Source organism: Mustela lutreola, chromosome 3, assembly GCF_030435805.1.
Source record: "Mustela lutreola isolate mMusLut2 chromosome 3, mMusLut2.pri, whole genome shotgun sequence".
In the NCBI taxonomy this organism is placed as follows: Eukaryota; Metazoa; Chordata; class Mammalia; order Carnivora; family Mustelidae; genus Mustela; species Mustela lutreola.
The window spans coordinates 198,674,763-198,700,759 of NC_081292.1; the positions used below are offsets into that span (position 1 = coordinate 198,674,763).

The window sequence follows — 25,997 nt, forward strand, 5'->3', positions numbered from 1 at the left end:
TGTTTGTGTGTGTTGAGGTGAGAAGTTGGCTCCCTTGGATGATGGCAGAGTAGACTGTGGTTTAGGCGAAGGGCAGCCATACAGGTGAGGGGACGTATCATATAATAAAAAATAAATATATGGTCTTTGTCCCTGATTTTTGGCACAGAGGTCCCAAAATTCTGGGAATTTACTGTCTTTTGTCTGCTGTTCAGATGATTCTTGGGAGAATCCTAGACAGTTTGTAGGGGGTAGGAACTGTTGCCAGAAAAACCGACCACGTGGTTAGAGGGTTTCAGCTTTTAGCCTCACCCTCTGACTTTCAGGAAGAGGAGAGGAACCAGAGATTGAGTTTGATCACCACTGGCCAATGATTTCATCAGCTGTGCCTGTGTAATGAACCCTTCATAAAACTCACAAACGACGGGGTTTGGGGAGCTTCTGGGTGGGTGGCCACAGCCACCAGCTGGAGGGGAAGGGCGTGGAAGCCCCATTCCCCTCTCACATATTTTGCCTTGTGTGTTCTTCCTCGGTGCTGTCCTCTGTAACAAACTGGTCATGATAGTAAGCAGAGTGCTCTCCACAGTTCTGTGAGTTGCTCTAGCAAATCACCGAACCTAAGGGAGGTGGGCAGTGGAAACCCCTGAATTTGTAGCTGCCCGGGCAGAGTGTGAATAGCTTGGGCACCTCACTTTTGCTGGTGATGGAAATGGAGGCAGACTCGTGGGGCTTAGCCCTTGATCGGTAGGGCCTGTGCTAGATCTGGGTAGTTAGTGTCAGAATTGGATTCCCGCTCAGTTGTTTGAGGATTGGTGTGGAAAAGAACACAGCATTTGGTGTTGGAGGAAAAAAAGAAAACCACACAGGCAGATATCTAGACTCACTCCTCCAGCTGCTGAATCAGTCCAGGCCCACAGTGGTGACGGTTAACCTTGTGCACCGCCCTGTTGACAGGCTGCTGGCCTTGACTCAGGAGACCAGGAGTCTCCTCCTACTCACTGGGGGAGCTGCGGCCCTGAGAGGTGCATCTGAGGTCTCCTGGGGGAGGGGAGTGTGCAGCCTTGGACAGCTCCGCAGAGCTCCAGGAACCCTGCCAAGTGCTTTGCTTTTATTAGCTTGTTGAGTCCTCATCAATCCTGAGAGAAAGGATTATTATTCTCATTTTATAATCGAGGAAGCTGAGACTCAGAGAGGTTAAGTAACTTGCTTAATATCACACAGCTAGTAAGCGGCAGGGCCAAGCATTGCTCGGGTCCACCCGACTCCAGTTGCTTGGAGTCTGGGGGCAAGTGCTTTATGCCATGAGAAGGGTTTCCTCGGGCAGGGCAGCTTTTGATGTGTGTGCATGCATGGGTGTCTATTGGCTACTGGTAGTTGGGTGTTAAGTGGGAAAATGCTTTCACTGGTACATGCACAGGGAGATCTAATGCATTTTTATATTTAGATTTAGATCTAATGTGTATAAGCTTTTACCAGTTGCAGAGTTTCTGCTTCTGGTGGACAATAATGGGGAGGCGATAACATTTCCTGATTTTCTAAACAGCTTCCCCATAGGGCACCCATTGGGATTGCTGGGGACACTCGTCTATACCAGTCCTGTGTTATTTAATGGACTAATCTATTTGCCACCTTTCCTCCTGCCTTCTGGATGGGGCCCCTGAGTGTCTCTCCCAGAGGATGATTGCCTCTTCCTTTTGCAATCTCCCGGGAAGGACTTTTGGACCATGCACCCGTTTCCCCACTAGAATTGACATAGATTCCTGGGAGAGGTGACTGGAAATAGCCAGCTTGTCAGGGCAACATGCAGTGACCTCTCTGCCTAGACTTTGGGGCACGGAGGAGAGCTGAGGGCCTGGGGCACAGACCGGGAGAAGCCCACTTCCTGCCCAAGCCGTAAGCCCTGGGCTCAGAGAGCTCAGCACCCCAGGCCTTGTGCGCTCTCATTCCCTTTGGCATAGGGATGATTCGGGGTGGGGTGGGGTAGTGATCGTGGTCACTGCTGAGACCCGGCAGCTGTGCTGCTAGCAGGCTTCCTGATGCCCTTTTCTGCCACAGAGCCATGTTTCCTGCGGGACCGCGTTGCACGAGCTTGCGGATGGGGCAGCTGCTCCGAGCTTTCTTACATTTCTCGGGGGGGGGGGGGGGGGGCTGGGGGAGGGAGGGGCTCGGTGCCTGGGGAATGTGACCTTCTCCCAAAGTCAGCATGAGCCGACAGGGTGAGAAGTGCATCCCTTCTGAGGGCTATTTATCATGTAGAAAAGCCTTACCTGATGATAGCTTGTGGCAGCAAAACCGACTGAAAACTTCATGGGGACGATTGCCATGCCTTTCTTCTTCCAGTAATTCTTCTTGTTAAACTCTTCCACTTGCATTCTTCTGCTGTGAAAGGAAGACTTGTCCAGACACTCATTCCAACATCTTATCAGGGTCTCAGGGCTGAATGCTTGTTTGTAGATGGTTTTATCAACTGTTCTGTACATGTTTTTCTCCCTAATCTGAAATGGTGAGAAGTCAAGTTGATAGCTATGGTAAGACAGAAACTGACTGCAAAAGAGAGACTTGAAAAACTTCCAAATTAAAACACAAACTTTGATGGGGAGAAGACAAGGTGCTGCTTCTTTCTTTGAACAGCATGTGCTTTTGCAAAAATAATGGGAGTTAGGGGCACCTGGGTGGATCAGTCGGTTGGGCGTCTGCCTTCGGTTAGGTCATGATCCCAGGGTCCTGGGTTTGAGCCCCGCACTGGGCTCCCTGCTCAGCAGGCAGCTTGCTCTCCTTCTCCCTCTGCTCTTCCTCTCCCCTCCGTGCCCCTCCCCTCCCCACTGAAAGCGGAGGGTAGTGGTAGTAACTGGTCCCTGGAGGGCAGCAGGATGGAGGGGCTGAGGGAAGCAGATACTCCTATTTTCCTACAAGGTTCAGGGGATGAGGAAGAGTTGGTAGCTTGTATAACAAAGCAAGGATGTATTGTCACAACTCAAGATTTGTTCTGCTACAGAGGAACTGCACTGCCGCTGGTGACAAACAGCGGATTGACTCTAAGCTTTCCCATCGCCTCTGGAATGTGTGGTCAAATGTTTTTATAAATGTATTTGAATATGGGGTGTTGTAGGTCCTGAAAGTCTGCAAGATTTGATAAAGGAGAGCCTACTGAGATATGCTCTGGAAGTCTTCATTCTCCCCCTGTCCCTCTAAGTAACACTGAATAATTGCCATTATCAGCAGTGACACTGGAATACTACTATCCAGTTTGCGAGAACACATGTTTTAACAAGTGCTAACTCATTTGATTCCGGCAGGAACTCTGTGTGGTGAGTCATATCATCCGTGTTTCGTAGATAAGGAGACTGAATCACAAAGAGGTTTCCTCTCCTTGCTGGAGCTGCTCAATTGGCCTGCATCACTTTCCATGATCTCTGCCTATTATTCTTCAAGGCCTATCTTAAGGGTCATCTTCTCCAGAAAGGTCTTGCTGACTCTCCTCCCCTCCAGCCAAAGCGATGTCTTTCTCCTTTGTACTCACAGAACACTCTATGTGACTTCTCTTAGGATATCTGTGGTCTTCCTTGAGTAACATGTAGGTGTTCTCCTGTGTGTAGGAAGTACCCTGACGGTCACAAACCTGGTGGTCCTCTCTGTTGAACTTTGGGGCCAAGGGGTTCAAAGGGCAATATTTAAGTGTGGCTTCTGGAGCAGAGGGACTATATTGGGGAAACAGGGAAAAGAAGTGTAAAAAGTAGGCTAGGGTCTAATTGAAATGTCTGAGGGCTAGAAAGGTGTTATTGGTAATTATCTCAACTGACAGTGGCTGTCTCTCTCTCGCCTAGCAACCTGTCTATACTGTGCACCCTCTAGGATACTATAAAATAATATTTTGGGAGGCATCTTTTGGTAGTAGATCTCTCAAAAATTTTCAAGTGTACTGGCAATTCCACTTCTATAAATTTATCCTATACATATACAATATAGGGCAAAAGCACATCTACATTTTGGTGTATCTGTACAAAGATGTTTCTTGCAACATCATTTTGATAGCCAAAACTGGGTAACAACATACATGTGTATCATAGTGGAGTGGCTAAATAAATTACACAAAGTCCCTATTACATAATACTGTTACGAAAAAGCATGAAATGGATCATTCTAATGAAAGAGGAAGATAGCCATGGCTTACTGTCAAGTAGAAAAAGTATGATTTGTTTATCATGGTCCCATTTTGGTAAATATTCTCTATGTTCATATGTGTGTGTGTGTGTTTGTGCATATGAGTGTGCATGTGCACGTGTGTTATGTCCGTGTTGACCTGTGTGTATATGAATGTAGAGGGCTGGAACACAGAACTATGAGCAGTGGTTACTCTTGGCCAGTAAGGACGGATGGCATGAAAAGGCGGATGATCACTTTTTAATTCCCTCAGTGTGGTTAGAATTTTAAAAAGAGTGGGGCGCCTGGGTGGCTCAGTGGGTTGAGCCGCTGCCTTCGGCTCGGGTCATGATCTTAGGGTCCTGGGATCGAGTCCCATATCGGGCTCTCTGCTCGGCGGGGAGCCTGCTTCCCCCTCTCTCTCTCTGCCTGCCTCTCTACCTACTTGTGATCTCTCTCTGTCAAATAAATAAATAAAATCTTAAAAAAAAAAGAATTTTAAAAAGAGTGATTATTTTTGTACCAATTAGAAAAAAGAAAGAAACAGAAAGTTGTTTCCATAAGGAGGTAGGAAGATAGTGGAAAGTCATTTCTTCCAAGTAGCTCTGAATTTATCTCGAATTCTGGGTCAAGGCTAAGTTGAGCGGTTCTCCTTGGGTCTTTCCTTGGGTAGCCAGTTCCCCAGCTCAGATGAGCCTTCACCAACCTTGGTTACAGCCTTGGTTACAACCTTACCTTTTCTGGTGGAAGGCCACATTTGGCTGCCACAGCGGTGATGCAAGATTCTGTTATCAGGGTTCCTTGTGGGAAGCCGAATCCCCGAAAGGCGGTATTAGATGGTAGATGTGTCATGCATGCCCGGCCACGGAACCTGAGGTTGCGGATTTTATATGCATTTTCCAGCTTTAATATAAGAAATTCTGTTACCTAAAGTGAAGGGAGATATTAATATATATTGGCCAATACTTCTTTTTTCCTGTAAAAGTCAAGTAAGAGTCTAACTGCTTGTGAAACTTGGGCAAGGACTTGAAGAAACGTGCTCCGTAAAGATTCATCTGGAAATTCTGCCCTGGGGTTAGGATCCAGAATGACGCCGTTTTCTGAAGCACGTACCAGCTCGGAGTCGTCCAGCATGCATCCTCCGTTAAGGAAGCACTCAATGTCCAGAGCTTTGATTCTCCCATTGTTCATGAACCCCACCTGTCACCGAATGAAGGACATTTTATGATCCATTTAAAATTTACAAGCCAAGTTTAAGTCACAGCCCAGCTCTTGGGCAGGATTGCAAGGCACACAATGCTTTCCTTTGCTCCGTGTGTGCCACACCTGACCATCCCCTCTTTTTCAGTGCTTACCTGACAAAGACCTCCTCAGATCTGACTTTGGAGGAGCTCTTCCTTTCCAGAAGTCCTGGAAAGGACTGGCTTCCCAGTCAGTTATGGAATTCACAGCCCTTGCTTGCCCGCTGGTGGAGAACTGCTACCCTCTCCTTCCTTCTTTCTGGAAGAGTCTCCTTCACTTTTTTTTTTTTTTTTTAAGGTTTTCTTTATTTATTTGAGAGAGAGAGAGAGAGAGCACGTTTATGAGTGGGGGGAAGGGCAGAGGGAGAGGGAGAAGCAGATTCCCTGCTGAGCCAGGAGCCCCATGGAGGGCTTTTCCCCGTGGGCTCATTCCCACGACCCTCAGATCATGACCTGAGCTTAACTGATGCTTAACTGACTGAGCCACTCAGGCGCCCCAAGTCTCCTTCACTTTTTACTACTTTTCCTTCTAATTTAGTCTGTAGTTTCTCTCCCTTGTGGAAAAGTCTCTGGAATTCCAGAGTGCGTGGGAATGAATCACAGAGCATCTCGTTGTGGGAAAGCCTTGGAAGCTGAGGCCTGGGGCATGGACATGAGAAGGGCTGCTCTCACCGTAGGGAGCTGCTCAAGTGCTTTGTGAACAAGGATGCACAGATGTGGGCTAGTGCTGCCGTTCTTACTGGGACTCAGAGAAGAACCTTGCGTGTTTCTGAAGTTGCCGCTCCCTCCTACCCACTTAGGCCTGACTGAAAAGCTCCTGCTTCCTGTTGTAGTTGTACCAGAAAAGGATTGGCCCTGGTCCCTTTGCCTTTTTGGAAACGGGCACAACCATATGGCTATTATCATCTATGGAGATGTTAGATAACAAAGCAGAGCACTTAGCACATGTGGAAAAAGCCACAAATTCAGAATTTATGGTAATTTTGACAAATGCTAGGTTGAAGTTTATCTGTGACTTCATGAAGAAAGGACTGCTAAGCAAAACAAAGTAATAAATAAGGTAGTAGAGAAAATTCTTAAATTGTTTATAAAATTTTCAAGAATTTCAGAACCTCTTTCACATAAACATTTTTATGCTAATTTACAAATAGCTCTGATGAACAGAGCAAAACTTTGTTAGCTAGTTTTGAATGTGGATCTCCCTCTCTATACATACGCACACACACACACCTCTCTCACACTAACATCTTACTATATTGGAAGTAAGATTGTATTTCTTTAAAAATAAAATAAAATTTACGGGGTGCCTGGATGACTTAGTGGGTTAAGTGCCTGCCTTTGGCTCAGGTCATGATCCCAGGGTCCTGGGATTGAGCCCTGCATCTGTCTCCCTGCTCAGCCGGGAGCCTGCTTCTCTCCTTCTGCCTGCTGCTCCTCTACTTGTGCTATCTCTCTCTTATCAAATAAATAAATAAATAAAATTTTTAGAAAATAAAAAATTAAATAAACTTTGGATTTTCCAAAGTCTATTTCCCTCATTTTAATTATATTTTATGTTACTATAATTACCAAAATATTTATAGTCTAGAATCTTCTTAATAAGTACTAGTACTAAAATAGCCGCATAAATGCAATATAAATAAAGCCCAATTTATAACTCAGGCCAAAACCAAAGAACTCAACAGCCACCATAACAAAACACATAACCATAATCCTAGACTGTGCCTCTACGTTGTTCTTGGTGCTAGAAGATAATAATAGTTGTATTGATTTCTGTGCATTTGAAGGCAAATGAAAAATTTAATGGCCAGCTGTGGTCTTTCCCTCCCTAATTACAAAAATCATTAATGCCGAGGGAAGAAAATAAATGGTGCTGTGGTATGGCTTTAGTAATCCAGGAAATATATTTTAGTAATCTAAATCATTAGACATGACATCAGGTAGACTATCTAACTAAGCAATTCCCAGATAAAACATCTTTGATATAGAAACATTACATTAGAACCATTCTAAAAACTCAGTCACAAATTTGAAAAGTACTATTGTTGTCGACTAGATGTTAAAAGTATTTTTAATGCTGTTTATGCCATAGTTGTATAAAACGCGATGAGCATGGTTTGAAACAATTTAAAATGATTTCATTAGTTAGTGGGTTTTTTTTTCCTATTTGCAAAGAACTTTTGTGACACTTTCATAACAATTTGGCAGAAACACTTGTAAAAATGATTTTGTAGTTAAAATGGTAAAATTGCTTCCAAACATTTCAACTGAAAAATATTTTCTTCTTTTTTTTAAAAAATATTTTATTTATTTGAGAGAGAAAGTGAGCGGGGGTGGGGCCAGGGGGCACAGGGAGAGGGAGAGGGAGAGGGAGAGGGAGAAGCAGGCTCCCCTCTGAGCAGGGAGCCTGAGACAGGGCTTGATCGCAGGACTCCAGGATCGTGACCTGAGCCGAGGGCAGATGTTTAACTGACTGAGCCACCCAGGAGTCCCTACTACAAAATATTTTTATAATCAGGAAGTTTTGGTATAACAAGTGCTTGTAGCTTCCTTCATTTTTTGTCTCTGAGGAACCAGTAACGAAAGTCTTATTCCTTCAGTAATTTTTTTATCAATTGAAATTGTGTTTTTATCATTCAATTTCTTCACAATCTATACTAGATTTACTAAAAGTTCCTTATAAACTTTATGAGTATTCAAATACACAGCATTTTCATTGGATATTTTAGGTGAGATGATCGTTTTTAGAATTTAGCAAAATCAAAATGATAAAACCACTCAGGTAAAACGAGGTATTTTAATAATTTCATCTTTAATACTCACTTTATATTTTCCAAATAATGGGTGCCTTCCCCCAGTTATTAACATATCGTCTTCGCGATCAAGAACAAGCCGGACCGGACGGCCAGTTCTAAAGAAAACAAATCTTGGTCGTATTCCCCCCCCATTCCCCTGTTCCTCCATTTCCCCGTCCAGCTTCCGCCCGCCCATTTCTCCATTCCCTCATCTAACGGTCTACGCCCTCCCATCGCCGGCCTTTCTACCCGGCCGTCCTCACCCCTTGTCCCACCCATTTGTCCGCTCATTTCACCGTCCAGCCGTCCCCTGTGTATTCCCTGAGCGCCCGCAGTGAGCTGGGCGCCGATCTGAATTGACATGTGGCCAAACTACACTGTCTCTGCAACCTTTACTCAATGGCTGGAGATCTAGCTAAAGCGATATTGATGCAGCACGCCAGTTAACGTGTTTTGTTTTTTTTTTTTTTTTTTTTTTTTTTTTTTTTTTTTTAAGGATTTTATTTACGTATTTGTTAGAGAGAAAGGAGGGAGAGAGCACGAGCAGCGGGAGCAGCAGGCAGAGGGGAAGCAGGCTCCCCGCGGAGCAGGGAGCCCGATGCGGGGCTTCCTCCCAGAACCCTGGGATCATGACCTGAGCTGAAGACAGATGTTTAACCAACTGAGCCCCCCAGGCACCCCTAACGTGTGTTCTTATGGCTTCAGATTTGATGCTTGACCAGATCTAGCCATTTTGCATATCCCCACCACCAGCTACAAAAGAATAGGAGTGCGAATAGATAAATGCAAACTTAGCAACACAACTGCAAAACCAAGGCCAAGCCCTTAGCCAGCTGGGTTAGCATCTTCATCTCTGCCTATGAATGCTACTCTGTTGGCCAAGCTGGGCCCTCGGGTACTCAGAGCTTTAGCCTTGCTGTATCTCTAGGGTAGCGGTTCCTGGACTCTGCGGAGTACAAAAGAATCATCTGGTGTGCTGGTGAAATGCAGATTCCTGAGTCTTAGCACTAGGACTGTCATTCAATATGTTAGGGAGGGGCCTAGAATTGGCATTTTTCTCAGTGATTCTTTTTTTTAAAGATTTTGTTTATTTATTTGACAGAGAGCACAAGTAGGCAGAGAGGCAGGCAGAGACAGAGAGAGGGGGAAGCAGGCTCCCTGCTGAGCAGAGAGCCTGATGTGGGGCTTGATCCCATGATCCCTGGGATCATGACCTGAGCCGAATGCAGAGGCTTTAACCATGGAGTCACCCATGTGCCCTTCTCAGTGATTCTTCTGCAGCTATTTTCAGGTACATGTTGAAAGCTACAATTCTGGCACAAAGTTTCCTGTTCTTTTTTTTCTTGTATGTGTGTGGGTGTGGTTTTTTTTTTTTTTTTTTTTTTTTTGTTGTTGTTGTTGTTGTTGTTTTTTAATGGTGAAGTCTGCTTGGAGCATCAGTTAAATGGAAAGCTTCTGGGACTACCCCTTGGTGATTCTGATTTGGTGGGTCTGGGATTTCTAGGAGCCTGGGCGAGTCTTATCAACGGTTCGGGAACTCTACTCTGGGAACTACTAACTGTATGCCAGACGTGTGCGAAGGCAGGGCTGTAGCTTACGACACTGGTTCCTACACTTAACTGCACAGTGGTACCCCTTGGATAATTTTAAATATGGTGATGCCTGGATCTTCATGGGGCAGCCTAGGCATTGGGATTTAAGGGCTCCCTGGATGATTCTGATGTACAGTAATGCTCGGAGGTCTTAAGGGCACAAAGCCTGGTAGGAGTATGATGAGCTGATTATCCCTTGCTGGGTACTTGGTGGGTGCAAATAGAGAGGTTCATTATGGAGAGAACTGGACATGGGATTCAGATCTTGTGATCTTCCACCGCTCACTGCAGAATGAGACACGCGGCTGAATGCTTTGGAGCTAGCTCTGAACTACACAGAATGTGTCAAAGGAAGCGGGACCTTTGGACTTTGTGGGCTGACTGGGCTCTGACAGTACTTTGTTACTACTAAGAAACAGCCACAGAGAATGAACGAGGAACAGAAAAGCCAGCAGCTTGAACAGCGTGGACAGCAAAGGAGCAAGCGTTGTGGTTGAGGTTAACCCGGGAACTTTCTTTGAGGATGTCATCCGTGGTTCAGCAAACACTGACTAGCCGGCCCTTCCCAGGTGCAGAGAGGCAGGGTGGGCAGCTTTCTTGCCTCACTCCACCCTGTCTGCAGCTAGAGAGGAAGGAAAAGTGGGGGAGGACCCACACCCATGGTGTCCCACTCGCACGGGACACTTGTCCCACCCCTAAATGGGTCACTTTCCCTGAAGCTCAAGGACAGGGCAGCCGCAGCCTTGGAGCTATTTAACTAATAATACCACTTTACCTTTCTATAGCAAGTTAGCCTCTTTCCAGTCCTATGTACATTCCACTTTTCCGATAACACTAGGAGGGTGAGTATTGTATCTCTAGTTATAAAGAAAAAGAGACAGGAGCCTGAATTGCCCAAGGACACTCAGGTGGTTATGGCAGCAGCGACGCTCATTCACTGATTCACCCTTAGTTGGCACATTTTACACCCTCCTGTCTCCCCAAGCCCACTTACTTGAGAGCGCCCACAGCTGCAAGAGCGCCGAACACAGCTGGTCTTCCCACCTTCCCGCCGAACCCTCCGCCCACCCGCTTGACGTGACAGGTGATCCTGTTGATGGGGATGTTTAAAGTAGAGGACACTGTTTTCTGTAAAAGTGAGGTGAGTGGAAAAGTTTTTACAAGAAATGGCAAAGAAGCCTTTTGTTTTCTGAAACATTATAGCAATATTCAACCACACCTACTGTCAGAAAAAGCAACAACCACAAAAAACTAAGATAGTCTAAATCTGTCCTGCAGAGCTCTATTGAGTTTGTAAACATCGTTAATCTTACAGAATAGCCTTTCCAGCTGAAAAATGGTATTTTCCAGAAGGGAAACTGCCTGAGTTTCCTGTCAGAAGCTGGAATCATGGCCAAATGCCTAGACCTGAAGTCCCAACAAGGTGAAAATCAGCAAACGCAGGACAACTTGCTAAAGAAGATGTTTGCAGCTAAAACCTAGGGCACTTTGTTACTGGGAGATGAAAATGTGCTATAAAGTGATATGTTCACTCCAAAGATTATCCATAGTGATTATTTAGAGAAAAGTCATGTACAGATACAATTTAGTGTTGTTATCTAGTGCTAGAGCTCATGCAAGCATGCTGCAAGTGAATGCAATCTTCAAATCTGAAGTGACTGTGGCTGTTTTTTTTTTTTTTTAATTTATTTTATTTAGTTTTAATTCCAGTATAGTTAACATACTGTGTTATGTTAGTTTCAGGGGTGAAATATGGTAAGTCGACAATTCTGTACATTACTCAGTGTTCATCATGGTAAGTATACTCTTAATCGCCGTCACTTTGCTCGACTTGTTTTATTTACCTGTCACGACCAGAAACAACAAAAGGGTTCTGGTATCTTAGCTGCTCCACTGGTGTCCAGTACCTGGACATCAATTTCCTGCAGGTAAAATGGCTGCCAACTGCGAAGCTGTGGGGATCGAAGGCCATGATGGAATTAGGAGGCTGGGAAGGTAAAGGCGATCCTGGACCTCACCTGCACGTGGGCTGGATCCTGTGCTGACACATAAATGTCCAGTTCTTTGTCCTCGGCCTTCGGAATGACAAGCACTCTCTGTGTTTCCATATAAAAATGTTCCTGTCCTCCAACATGGACCTCTCCTGTTAAGTGCAAGGTAGGGAGATTCTTGAAAGTGTGTGCTAGTTGGAAACTACCATGTGGAGGAATTCAAAAGCAGGTAAGGTGTGGACTGACCAGAATGGATTTGTTCGGAATAAAGAGCTGATGGGTCAGGCATTTGTCCTGTGGCAGCTGAGGGCAATCTGTTTCCAAGACTACAGTTTTGGACAACAAGTTCAGATTATATGGTTCTATTCCTCTGTTCTTGACTAATCAAAATGCTAGGGATTTTTCTTCTATATATTCTGTTGCTCCCCACCCTCCAACCTCTAAAGGCAACACACGCGCACGCACGCGCCTGCGCACACACACACACAATCTGAGAGGAAGAGAGAGAAATGAAATTTGGCAAAGTGCTGAGTCTTTAGAGGATGCCCTTTCTGAGAGGAAATCACATTCTCTCTATGTCTACTTTGGAAGAGAACTGTGCAAAGATTCTGTTAAACATCCTGAGCTACAGAGGTGGGAAAGCATGTTCCTGCTTGGGATACGTCTTGAAGGAGAAGCCTATAAAACTTGAAGATGAATTGAATGTAAAGTTAAAGAAAGAGAGAAATCAAATATGACTTCTTAGATTTTGGGCCAAACTGGGCGAATGTTGTTCATCTTAACAAAATGGAGAAGAAAAACTATCTTTGTTATTACCAATGTTGTGGTTGTTAGTTTTGTTGTTGCTTGTTTGCTTTAGTTTGATTCTCTTGTTTTGGAATGCATGGAGGAAGAAAATAAAAAAGGTCTCATTTGGGGATAAATAAATAAATAAATATCCTGAGCGGCTTACCTTCAACAATTTGATCCACTTTTTCAAATGCCTCCTCAACATTTCCTTGTTCAAGCTTTTTTTCAGGGCATAGGAATGAGTTGTGCTTTATGGCATCCTAAATGATAGGCAAAAAACACAAGCCAATTAAAACAACTTTTTTTCTTCCAATGGCAAAATTTTTTTTTTCTTAATCAAAGGCCAGTAAACTCCCCCAAAATGGCCACGAAGGGTCATCAACAAAGGAAGTACTAGAGTCGTGAGCTCGTGGCAGAGACGAGATGGTTGTGAGAAGGTTGTCTTCAGACTGCAGGGAAGACTGACAAGAAGGATTAGGGAAACATCAAGAAATGAGATCTGGGGGTGCAGTGATGGCCCAGGATGATAATTACTCATTTCTCCTCTTCAGGGTGGGTGTCCAGGGAACAGTGATGGGTCTAACTGCAGGAGGGGTGAGGTTCTAGGCCCTCCCTCTGTATGCTTTCCCTGAAGAAAAACACTTGTGCCAGACTTAGTAGCTCATGTACAAGAACCTCCAACTCAGGGATCTAAATTGCTGAGGCCAAGTGGAGGGAGAAGACTCAAATCCTGACACATCTCTGGGGAAGAAGGCCCAGAAGACATGGTAGGAAGTATGCTCATGTCTTTGGGCTCATTTCTTGGCAAATCTCATAAGGGCCTTTCTAGCCCTTTCTTCTGTCTTTTCTTTCTGACGATAGCGTGAACTGATTACACGTGAAGACTGAAGCTGTCCCACTCCAAGTCCCTGTGGATTCCCCTACTGACAGCCCCTCTCCACTGAGCCTTTAGGCCCGGCCTGATTTTCCGTACTTCCGAATGGCTCCTGTCTCCTGCATTCTGACTCTCCAATAGCCTCCCTGTTCACCGTCTATCTTGCTCTTTGTGATGATAATGAGAACAGCCAATATTTGTTGACTGCTTGCCTTGTGTCAAGCACTGCACAACACACAGCGCACGTGCGCACATTCTCACGTTAGTTCCAGATGCAGAGACTGGGCCTCGAGAGCTTAAATACCTCTCTTAAAGTCATGCTGCAAATAAGAGACAGAAGCAGTGTTCAAGCCCCAGCTCAGCTTTCAGAAGCCTCTCGCCTGGTGAGGAATACTTGATTTCTCCAAGCAGCAGAAAGTGTGTACCAGATAGTGGACTTTCTCACTTTCTGCTACACCAAGATGTCAATGAATCACTGAGTTCATGGGGAAGCACGTTTATAGCTATACTGGAAATATGTCATGAGATCATGGAATCTTTAATATGTGCTTTACTTAGTGAGGTTTGAGTGTGTGCTAGGCAGGGTGCTAAGTGCTTTCCATGTATTATCTCATTTGGTCTTGTAACTACTGGATGAAGTGGCTATTATTATTACCTCCATTTTACAGGTGAAGAAACCGTGGCACCTTAACTAATGAAGGTGACACGGTTATCAGGTGTGCAGCCAGGGTTCAGATCTAGTGGTTTGGTTCTAGAACCTGTGCTTTTAGCCACAACCTCCACTGTCTCTCATATATACAGTCATTGAAATGAACGGATGGATGGATGAGTAAGTAAATATTGGTATATACGATTATTTTGTTATCTACTGTTGTTCACAAAAGAAATTTTTAGCTGACTCTGTTCAGTCCCATACTGAGAGAACACTAGATCTCTAACCATTCTGAGTCCCAGGATATTTCATGGTTTTTCTTCTGGGTGTCATTTCCTCTTGAGGAAATGAGATTAGAATTGAGATTTCAAAAACTGATATTAGAATCCAAGTACAACCCAGGGACAGAGAGTGAGTCAAGAAAAAGGTGTGAACTTCTTGTAAACTTGGCGAAATGGGAATTTGGAACAGAATTCATTTGGTTTAGAAAGATCAAGAAATATGAGCTTTTTAACACTTTGAATAATTCACTGGGCCTTTGAAAAAATTCTATTTTCTGTCACAAGTGCACAAATAAGAAAGCTTTTCTCAACTCAATTACTCTGAACTTGCCCTTTATTGAGTTAGAACCTACTAATCCCAGTCTATATCTGAATTTCCTATTCTAACTTCATTCTTTCTGCTTTGGAAATAGCATTCTCATTCCATCAGTTAGACCCAAAAATAAAGAGTGGAAATTTCTGTGGAATTCCATCGTGAAAGTCATTCTGTTTTTGGGCCCCACCTTGAATACATGATCGTTCTCAATATCCATTCTTCTCACCTTCCCCAATTTTTGGTGGCTATGTAGTCAACCTGGCATAAAGCCTACATTTCCCAGCTCCCCTTGCAGGTAGGCGTGGCATCTGGCTAGGTGTTAACCAATGAGATATGGGAAGTGTCTTTACAGGGAGGGGATATGCCTTTCTTCATCCTCTCACTCTCTCTGCTCTCTGGAACGTGGACTTAATGGCCAAAGCTTCTGCAGCTATTGTGGACCAAAGTGTGACCTGGAGTATAGAAACCAGGCAGCAACTAGATAGAAGAAGCCCAGATCCCTCACATATAGAACCCCACATAAGCCCTGGACGGACCACTTCTAGATTTTCTGAATGTGAAAGAGAAAGAAACTTCAATTCTTGGTGTGTCTTTGTCCCCTCATTTCTTACAGCCAATGCTAATTTCAACTCATATGAGTAATACCTTCCACAGAAAGCTGATTTTTCCAGAGCAAGTCAGTGACAAGACAAAGTTAGAATTAGTCTTGCATTCAGAAATTTACCAAGGTGGGCGCCTGGGTGGCTCAGTCAGTTAAGCATTTGCCTTCAGCTCAGGTCCTGATCTCAAGGAACAGGGATCCAGACCCTGCTCAGTGAGGAGTCTGCTTCTCCCTCTGCCCCTCCCCATGCAGGTGCTCTCACTCTCTCTCTCAAATGAATAAATAAAGCATTTAAAAAAATATAAAAAAGAAATTTACAAAGATGCTTTTGATTCTACACCCTTACAGGAAGAAGCCAGCCAGCCCTGCTTACGCTGATGGTGAAGATCACAGGCTCCAGATCTTCATAGGTGATCTTTATCTTTTCAGCTGCTCTCTTTGCCTGTACATCGGTCTCTGCAACCACAGCACAGACAATGTGGCCCACGCAGAGCACCTGTGGAAGGTACGGGCACGAAGCAGGTAGAAGAATATCTGTAGGAACTGTCTTACTCACCCGTGGCTGGTGTCTTCATTCTCATTGTTTAGCAATAATAACCATACTGGAGGTCACATTCAGCCACATGTGCTTGGCTAACAAACATTTCAATTGAAAAAAGAATTTAAATATTACAGATGATTCCACTGGCCATTTTACTCAATGAATGTCAGCCCCCGAGGAGGTGTGAGATTGGCTGTGACCTGAATCTGCTATGTCCTCTGTCAAGCTTGGTTCTCACGTGTCATCTTCATGGTATCATTTATCATTTTAGAGTTTAAAGATAAGGAAAGTGTTTTTTGTGCAAAGTGATTCCTGTTAGGAGCTATACTGTGTCCCCTTCTTCTTCCCAAACTTGTATGTTGAAGCCCTGAATCTCCAATGTGGTGGTATTTGGAGACGGGGCCACTAGAGGGGTAATTAAATGTAAGTGAGGTCGTCAGGGTGGCGCTCCAGTCCAATATGATGGATGTTCTTACAAGAAGAGAAAGGACACCAGGGAGGCTCACCCACAGACGAGGTCGTGTGGGGACACAGTGGGAGGATGGCCGCCCACAAAGCAAGAAGAGAGGCCTCCCGAGGAACCAAACCTGCCAGTGCCTTGATCTCGAGGGATCAGCCACCAGAACTGTGAGAAAATAAATTTCTGGTTTTTTCCAAGTGACCCAGTCTCTGGTATTTTGTAATGGCCTCCAGAGCAGATAATACAGCTCTTAAGCAACAGCTGACCTCTTGGTCTGGAGTGCAATCAAGAGAACAGTGATTCGTTTCATGGGTGAGGGAGAAACAGTCTGTGTGACTCACGGAGATGTGACGATACTACCTAACCCTTACGGAGAGCCTTCAGGTGCCAAGCACTGTGGTAAGCTTTTCACATGCATTAACTCATTTAAATCTCACAACGACACCATAGGGTTGGTGCTATGATGAGTCCCATTTTACAGATAATGATACCCAAAGGCACACAGGTAGTGAAGGTAGAACAGCAACCAAGGTAGCCTGGTTCCAAAAGCAGGTATTCAGTTAAAGATTGTAGAATTGAATTAAAAGGTCAAGGAGAGCAAGAGCACTGTTATCAAAAATGGCGGGTGTAAGAGTCCGTGGGGGTGGGGTGTGTATGTGGGGTTGGTCCAGGAAGAGAGGAAGTCAGTATAAATAACGGAGTAGCTGTATTTCTTGTATTCTTCTTTCTAGTTCTTTCTAGGGTATTCTTTCCGGATACAGCCACGTCCTACATTTATTCTTCAGACCAGGGTCAACTGAGCACACAGTGGGAAGGCTAGGACTCGCTTCTCTGCAATAAATGTCATTTTTACGATGCAATTGCTAAGCCTGCCTGAATAAAAATGTGAGGTGTAGAGAGGAGGTGTAAAAATTGGCACTTCTATCCCCCAATGGGTGGGGGTGGGGAGTGGCTGAAAACCAGCTGAGGGGGCACCTTGGTGGTTGTCTGCACAAAGTCGCCTGAAAAGGCATGTTCTGTACCTCATCTGCAGCCATCAGCTTGTCCTCCTCAGTCCCGTTGGTGCCTGGAATGTCCTCAGCTGTTACCACATCAACCACCCCCGGTAGTTCAAGGGCCTCAGATGAATCAATTGATCTGAAAAAAGATAAATATTTAAGAAATAGAAGTCAGCAAACTCTGAAGGCCCCAGACCTAAGGGAGGGATAGAATATTGTTGAAAATCAAAATATATAACCACTGGTCCAGCTTAGGTCCTGACCAATAACAGCTGACCTGCCTCAGGATCCAGGAGGCTGGGTCAGGGTAACCCTTCAGCTGCTGGAGGGGAGCTGGAGTTGGGGCCCGTGTGGCTGTGGCAAGGGATCTTCTTCGGAAGTTTAGGACAGTGGGCATTTACCATTCAGAAATGCAGTATTTCGGGGTTTTATCACCAGCTGGGTATCGCACTATTCAGAGTTACTCCTGGGAGCCGTGCCTGGGGCTCCAGCAGAGAGCTGAAGAGTTGTGAGGTTAGAACAGAAGCAAGGAGCTCACAACCACTGTTTTTGTTCTCTCTTTTTAATGGTCATTTCCAGATCCCCGCCGCTCCTCCTCCTGGGGATGATGACCTTTTCTTTATTCTTTCAATTTTAGGATCTCTGGGTTCAGGACACTGCGGAACAGGCACATTCTTCCGTGGGAAACTGCAGGTGTGCTTTTAAAAGTTTTTTGAAAGCTTCCCATTTACTTACATGATTTTTGCATGGGCTCTGGTGCTGGTCACCAAAACCATGAAAAGCTCTCTATCCACCATCGGAATGTCGTCACAAAATATGGCTTCACCTGTTGCATGTTTAAGACCTGAGAGGTGCATGACGGGGCGTCCCACTGGGTCTTGGAGGGCCTGGCGAGAATCCACACTCTGCAGACGGAGATGAGAGTTGCCCTGGGAAACTTGAATCTCCAGGAGTGTTCCGGCCAATTACCGACACTCCTGATTCAGGATTAAGAAATCAGTCACCCTCAGGCAAAAAGCCCTGGAGTGGGTCAGATGATAAATGTGACAATTTGATGATGTAACTAGACTGGGGAATTGTCCTGTCGGTTTTGTCGCAATGCCGACCTTTTCGCAGCATTGTGAAATAGGTGAAAGGGCGCCCTAGCTTTTCCTTCTGGCATCTTCTTTTTCCGAGTCCTTCCCCTGGACTTTTTCTGGAATGTGGAGGGTCTCCCTGTCTGCTTTCTTACCTTTCTCATGACCAAACTGTTCACAGCTGAGGTGATCATGATAATAAAACCTAAAGTGATATAAATCCTGATGGTGGGGGACCAAAATCAAAGCCAAAAGCTTAAGGGCCAACTTGAATGGGGTTTGGGGTTTGGGGTAGGGGAGAGGGGAGGAGAGCCAATGGCAGTAGAGTCCCCCTGGATCTACTTGTGGGCTGTCCCTGCAAGTGGCCCCAAAACATCACTGGGAGGATAAGGGAGATGGAGAAAGGGTTTGCTCTGGAACTCTTCTCAGGGACAATCTGTGTGTAGATGGGGTGGGGGGAGGGGCTGGGTGCTAACAGAGAATAATAGATACTTTCTAAATTGTCCTTCAAGGAGGGGGCGCAGTTCACGTACAGGCAGGGCTCTTGTTGCGCGGGCTGGAGATCAGACCTTGGCAATCAGGGCTGGAGGCTGATCCTTGCTACTGTCCTACTCGATCCTCCCCCCACACTTGGCTTGGGTGCTCTTCAAACAAATGCCCAAGGAACATCGGTCGGAGGAGATTATTGGTTATTAGTCAGGTGGTCAAACCATTCCAGGCTGGTTCAGCCTCAAGCGTGTGCAGTGGTAGCTCAGGCCTGATCCTAGATTCAGTGTCTCCCTGACTCGGCTCAAACAAAGGGCAACATACCAGCAAAAACAAGAAGGTCAGAATTAGAAATCCCAACTCTGACGTGCTTGCTTTGTTCACAGAGCTATAGCTTTTCTCTTAGTTTCTAGCTTTCTATTAAATTATACTCACTGACCTGGTACCTCTGCACTCCCTGCGGTCCTGTGATGGGGAAATCTTCTAGAGCACTTAGGAACTGGTCTGAAATTTCGGGATAATGATGACCGTCCTGAGAGACAATTCAAAACAATAAAGACGAACTGATTAGTCTGTGATTAAACTGGGCTTTGATGTGTGTGGAAATGACTCAGCTAAAGCATCTGAGAAATTACAAGGCCAGAGCAGCCTGGAGGACCACCGTCCACAGCACCTCCCAGGATCTCCCTTTGTAGGAAGGCATCTTGCTCTCCTTCCCTTTCCACATAAGGAGGAACTGGACTGATCTCAGTCTGGTGCTCAAGTCACCCTGAGGCTGCAAAGGCCTGTCAGAGAGCTGAGTAAAAGCAGGAGAAGCAAGCAACTCGGGGTCTGGGCCAGCCAGCCCAGAATGAGCTGGAGTTCACCGTACACAAAAGAGCCCACTCCTGCTGGCTTTTCTCAGCAACGCGGCAGTGAAACTGGGAAGGCGCTTGGGTTTCTGAAACATACCAAGTGTCTTGACTCGGAAATGAATGGCAGCGATGATTGCCCTGGTGAATGTGGCTGGTGGGGGTCTACCTCTGAGTACACGGAAATGGAACACTGTGAGCGATGTGAGGAGCGTCGGGTGGGGTGTGGTTGGAAACGGGGGTACAGCGTAGGGTGAGAGTTATATTCAGAGGGAAGGAAAGAGAGAGTGCTTAACTTACTCCAGAAGCTTCCAATCAGAAATTCTAGAAAGCAGCCACTTAAATAGCTGCATACAAATAAAATTTCATATTTTTTTGAAAAATAAAATTTTATCTGACATTTTATATTGAATATAAACCTTCAGAAGAGACAAACCTAATCTCTAATGCCATGAAGCAGATCGGAGGTTGCCTGGGGACAGGACTGGAAGGACTGACTACCAAGGAGGCAAAAGGTAGTTTTGGGGTGATGAAAATGCTCTATACCCTGTTTGAGAAGGCTATGTGGGTTTGCACATTTGTTAAAACTCACTGAGTTTAAATAGGTGCATTTTATTATATGTTATTATACTTCAGTAAAGCTGAGTTGAAAAGAAAAAGCAATTGTCCACTCTAGGCAGGGCGCCGTGATGCTGTGTTGCTCAGGGCATGCAGCGAATGTCTGTGAAATGCAGACAGCCTGGTGTGCTGGCCCTTAGATAGTCGCCCTCCAGGGCTGAATGCCCGAAGGAGGGATGGCTGGGAACGGACAAGGCCTGACTCAGAGCAGGTGACGGGTAGTGGCCCGGGCTGCCCACAAGACAGGTTGCAACAAGAGCGGAAAAGCTGAGGCTTTTGGCTCTAAGGAGGACAAGAATGCCAGAGCACTTACAGCCATGAACTTCGCCAGCTTCTTCAGTGCCTGCAGAACTTCCAGGTAGAATTTGAAGAAGAAACTGACCACCAGAGACCTCTTGAATTCCACTTTCCCCCCTGGAGCCCAGCCTGGGAGGGAGACTTCTTCCAGAAGCAGCCGGCAAGCTTCCTCCAGCATCAGCTCATTCCAGGGCCTGGGGGGGTTGGAGGCAGGGAAGGGGCGAGCTCGAGGCAGGTTTCAGTTGCACAGCACGCACTAGATATGGGACAGCGACAATTTAGAGAACCCCAGGTCTCCTTTTGTGAGTCAGAAGGGAACTTAGAAATCACCTAACCAAGTCCTTCAAGAAAAGGCAAGCACTGAGGGACCGGAGAGTCATGGCAGAGTGAGGATAGGACCGTTTCACTGCGACATGAACCAAGCACGTCTGAGGGCCAGACCATGCTGGGACCAGGCATTACACAAACAGCCCACTGGGGACAATTCCATTAGGAACTGGACAAGCCTTTATTGAGGAAGAAATTGCGTGGACCCAAGCGGCAGCCATCAGTGCCCTTGGACACCGGCTGGTGTGGGTTTGCTGGATGCTGGTGTGTGTGTGAGGGCTGCCGCTGAATGTGGTCCCAGGCTAGTTTTGTTATATCCCTCACCCAAGGAGTGGTCCCTCGCTATTCAAAGTCAAGTGAGGTTTGATTTATTAGCAAAATTACCAAGAGAACAGGCAGTGGTTCTACAGATAGGAGTTTCCATCTTCCCAGGGCTGTTAACAACACTGACCAGAACCAGATTTCCGCCTTTTTTTAAAAAATTAAGTTTCACCTTTGGGGCACAGAGTTTGCTGCTTACCTCCCCACGAGCTGCTGGCAGGATTTCTGTGCGCTGATCGTCGTGGACCCAACCCCTCCATAGGAGATGCTCAGGTCCTCAATGGTGTCTGTGCCTTCCCTGAGGAGGACTCGCATGCCAGCATTCACATCGGCTAAGGCATTTTGCTGGCACTGAGCCTGTCGGAAGGCTGACACAAATTCCCACTGCGGAGACAAGAACCATTTGGGGTCGTTTGACATGTCAAAACTAAGAGCATGGTTTCTGCTTTTTGGTGCCACTAGTTCATCGCTTAGACTCAACCCAAGGGAACACTAAAGTCATTTGGCACAATCAGAGGACAAGTTGGGGGCCACCAAAGGCTCAGCTCCAGTGCCTGATACCCCTGAGGAACGGGGATCACTGTACACTTTTCCTGAGGCCAAGATGCCGGGATCATGTCCGCGTGCTCTGTTTCCAGGGGTTCTTCCCTCTAGTCTCCAGATGCTTCTGTCTTCGTGAGGATAGAGGTGCCTCCCAGCACAGGCTCTTTCAAATGCAATTTGCTTACAGTGTGAAAGAGACCCACCACAGCTCTCGGTTTGTAGAAATGACTACGTTTCCACTTGGCAAAATTCACAAAGGAGTCAACTAGAACTTTCTAACAGTGGACTAGGGAATCTTGTATCAGGAACAAGAGTCAGGAGGGTGACGTCTGCCCCACTGGGCTCTTTGGGACGGTGACTGTGTGTGTTGTGACGCAGAGTTAGTGGCGATGACCTGTGTCTCAAGTGTGTTTCCATCTGTGGGGCCGCGGAGGGCGCTGTGTTAGAGTCAGCCTGGTTTTCTGTCTGGGGACTTTACTCAGATGCCCATTTGACTAGAACATGTCTCAAAGTTTCCACTGCCAAGGAAAAATAAATGAAGGTGACACATTGGCTGAAAACATGACTTAATATAAGACTTCCTGTGTAGCCAAGCTAACGCCTGGCTTTTGATCAGTGTGTGTGTGTGTGTGCTGAATTGCCTCTCTCTGGGAAGACTGTCCTCTTGGATTCAGGTACAGTTTTGGGGAGAGACACAGAACATGGAGTGAGGACAGAGGACCCATGCCACAGCCAGCTGGGTGGTCACGTCAACCCCAGATAGCCTGTGTTAGCAAACATCTGGAGGTCCTTCTGTTCCTAGGAGCTGTTGGACTTAGTTGGAGGGGGAACTGGGGAGGCCCAGCCCCGGCGTCCGCCTCTTTGTGGGTCAGGCAGAGAGGCTCATTCCATAGCCGGGAAGCTTTAATTTCCGCCTCCCAGAGTCGATCTGTAGACACAAAGGGGTGTGGAAGCACCAGCGCCTGCCCTCACGGGCCCCACCCCACAGCTGAAACAACAGCCCCAAACCCACAGCCCAGAGCTGCTTGCCCAAGGGTGTCTGAGGGCTTTGGCGCTGGGCCAAAGTGAACAGGAAACAGGTTTTCGGGGCTGAGTTATTTTCCTTCCATCTGTTTGCAGATTTCTAACGATGACTGCATTCAGTTATGAAAAGGGGAAAAACAACTCTCAAACGCCACCAGCAGAATTCTTACCTTTTGAGAGTGAGGGATGTATACAGATTCCAAAATTTCCTCCAGCTTAAGGTCTGCACTTGCCAACCCGGCAAGAAAATGTTCATTTAGGGGAATCTGCCGTGTACCTTCTGTTGAAGAAAATGATATTTCTTTTCAGCTGCAACAAGGAATGCCTGAGTATTCTGTACTCTGATAAGTCAGTGGCAAAGCAGAGAAGGTCACCTTCCTCTGCCCCAAGTGAGGCAGCAGTCCGTGTGCACAACAGTCCGGGGCTCCCTCATTCCCCTGCCCAGGGAGGGAGGCAGTGGCTGCTCTGCACTCGTGTGTCCTGTGAGCTGGGGCTCCGGCCCCCTCCCAGGCCAGTCAGGCAGAGGCTGGTTGACTAACTGAACTCGTTCAGCGCTGTGACCAAGGGAAGGCCTTAGCTTCCGCAGAAACAGGGTCATCTCCACTACTGGCAGAGCTCAAATCTTTGCATTTGCTTTTTGTTCTTGCTGCTGCTGCTGCTGGATACCTACACTCTTAAAATTAATTCACAAAACCCCCTTTCTACCCAACTATTACAATGTGGCAGTCAGAGCCATACCCCCTGTTATAAAAGTGGTTTGTGGCTCCACAGCGGTGGGCACAGCGGTGGGTTCTGTCCCTGACAAAAGCAGTGAGATGTTGCTTGGAATGTAGGGTGGTCCCGAAGGAGGCGGGGGTGCCCAAAGGAGCCCCTGCTGACCCTTCCTGGCCTGTCCTGCTGCGGGGTCCGTGAGCTCATCCACCAGCCTTGCCAGAGCTGGGCTGCGTTCAGGGTGGACGTGGCTTGGGCAAATCTGGAAAATGGAGACCTTAAGCCAAAGGCAATGACCAGCACCCCAGTAGAAGAACGCTGCCAGTACGAGTACTACGCGTACTACTACCTACTACGAGTACTACGACTACTAATGCACAGAGGGCTCTGCATGGAGCCATGCTGTCTTTGCTCTCCTGATGCTCCAGAGTCTTCGCTTCGTCTTTCCTAGTCTTTGGGGGTCAGGCTGGGTTTGTCTTGGGCACAGGCGGGGAGGACTCAGGAGAATGGCTGACAGGGCAGGGCCAGGGGCAGGCCTCTTGGGTCCTCCCTCCTGGGCGGGCCCCATGCCAAGTTGAATAGGGGCACGAGAGCTTTTCCTCTACCTCCCCCCACTTAGGGATGGGCTCATATTATGGCCAACAAACCCCTTGGGAGGGTTACAGTCGCCTGTGATATAATTCTGGGTCAGACACACCCCCAAAGTTCATGTGGGGAGCCGACTGATAGCTTCCCTGCACGCCGTCACCAAAAGACTGGCAGGCCGAGTGGGGTGGACAGAAGGAGAGGGCGTCTGATGGGTTGTCGGGGAGGGGCGGGGGGGGAGCGACCACAGGGAGAAGCAGAGGCCTCCCAGGGGCAGTCTGTTGCAGACAGTGGTCCCCACCCCGTGTCTGTCTCTGCAGGTGGCCTCAGCTGGGCAGCTGGATGGACGAGCCAGGCTGTGCCCAAGCTGAGGCACAGCCGGGTGCACAGCGCCCAGTGAAGGGGCATGTGGCCATCCCTGGAGAAGCGGCAGCACAGAGGGAGAGGAACGTTTCCAGGAGACCGGGGTAGTTTTGCATGTAACGGTCCCACGGGAATGGTGTTTCCCGCCAACATGCAAACTTAGTCACTCCCTTCCTCCTGTCCCCAGAGGGCCTGTGGTGTGGGCAGTGTGTCCTCCCTGGACTCTGGCTTCACACCCAGCACCTGAGCCGGGTGCGCATGAAGAGGAGGAGGGAGCAGTCCTCAGGCAGCAGACAGCCTTCCACTCGGTTGTCACACGCCACCACGGCTGTCACAGGCTGGGTTGTCACAGGCTGTGGTGGGGCGGGTGTGGCGTGGGTGTGCGTGTGGAGCCAGCAGGAGGCACCAGCCGCTCCCTAGCCTCCGTGTGCTTTCTTCCAGAGCCCGAGTTCCCTGCGCTGGATCAAGAGCCAGAAACCAGGGCTTTCACTTATAGCCGTTCCCTAAAAAGACAGAAAGTCCTAGGCCCAGTTCAGAAAGTTCTGGGCTAGCTTACCTTCTGATATCACATTGAGGGTAGCATTGCCTACAGCCAAAACTGGATTCAGATCCGAATAGCAGTGCCGACTTATAATGTGTCCCCCTAAGGACTAAGAAGAGATAGTTAGAGCCTTGGTCATTCTATCCCTCAGATCCTATGCCCCACAAGCACCTGCTTAAGTTCCTCTTGCAGTGAAAGTGTCCCAAGGAGTCTTGGTCTTGTTTGCAGAGGGGCTCCTTTCCGACCATCTGGGGGGCCACTCCCGCCCACTTTTTTGGATGGGGAAAGGAGCGGGCGGTAACTATCACACACGCAGCATTCCGTCCGTTCTACCCCTTCACACACACTCACTCACTTCTCTCAACAGCCCAGTGCAACTGATGCCATTATCCCACTTTTCAGATGAAGACGCTGGGCACAGAGGAGTTATGAAAGTTGAGCCCCATCTCCCAGCGAGGAAGGGGCAGGACTGAGATTCAAAGCCAAGTGGCCCATTGGGAACCACCCCCTGTTCAGCCTTGGCTGCAGCACAGGTGGCTGGGATACTGGCTACAGAGCTGCTGTCCCGCGTCTAACACTGCCTCCGTCAAGGCCAGACCTCCCGTGGCTGTGCTGGGGCCCTGGGATCCCACACCAATGAGGGAGAGTGGCCCTTTTCCTCTTCTGGGATCTGGCTGAGTCTACAGCCTCTCAGAACTTGGGAGAGAAATGACTGGCCATTCAACTTAATACTCTCCTCCCCACACAGTGATGGCGCTTCCTGTGACCACCTTGGGTGGCTGCAGTCTGCGCTGGACCATCGGGTGAGGACAGGGAACTCCACTCCTCTAGGAACAGCTTGAAGTTCAAGTTCTTGTTTCCATGGAGCTGAATTTACCTCCCTGGATTTTCCCTATCAGGCATACTTCTACCCTCTGTGGCTATACGAAGTAAATCACATCTATCCTCGTGAGTCGGTACGTATTTGAAGGCAGCGCTCGCCATCCCTCTGGCTGTCCCAGTCCC

At 47.2% G+C, this 25,997-nt stretch overlaps 1 protein-coding gene across 1 annotated transcript in view; it reads right to left on the reverse strand.

Moving 5' to 3' along the window:
- Window positions 1-25,997, reverse strand: part of LOC131827973 (aldehyde oxidase 2) — a 79,208-nt gene that overhangs the window by 27,752 nt on the left and 25,459 nt on the right. Inside the window, exons 13-27 of the mRNA XM_059168893.1 lie at window positions 25,008-25,101; window positions 22,963-23,072; window positions 21,426-21,610; window positions 20,595-20,772; window positions 19,252-19,344; window positions 17,986-18,155; window positions 17,275-17,389; window positions 15,625-15,747; window positions 12,691-12,787; window positions 11,766-11,890; window positions 10,742-10,875; window positions 8,184-8,271; window positions 5,233-5,319; window positions 4,855-5,046; window positions 2,247-2,474 (exon numbers count right to left, since the gene is read on the reverse strand). Coding sequence (XP_059024876.1) covers window positions 2,247-2,474; window positions 4,855-5,046; window positions 5,233-5,319; window positions 8,184-8,271; window positions 10,742-10,875; window positions 11,766-11,890; window positions 12,691-12,787; window positions 15,625-15,747; window positions 17,275-17,389; window positions 17,986-18,155; window positions 19,252-19,344; window positions 20,595-20,772; window positions 21,426-21,610; window positions 22,963-23,072; window positions 25,008-25,101 — 2,019 coding nt within the window. The remainder of the gene's footprint in view (window positions 1-2,246; window positions 2,475-4,854; window positions 5,047-5,232; window positions 5,320-8,183; window positions 8,272-10,741; window positions 10,876-11,765; window positions 11,891-12,690; window positions 12,788-15,624; window positions 15,748-17,274; window positions 17,390-17,985; window positions 18,156-19,251; window positions 19,345-20,594; window positions 20,773-21,425; window positions 21,611-22,962; window positions 23,073-25,007; window positions 25,102-25,997) is intronic.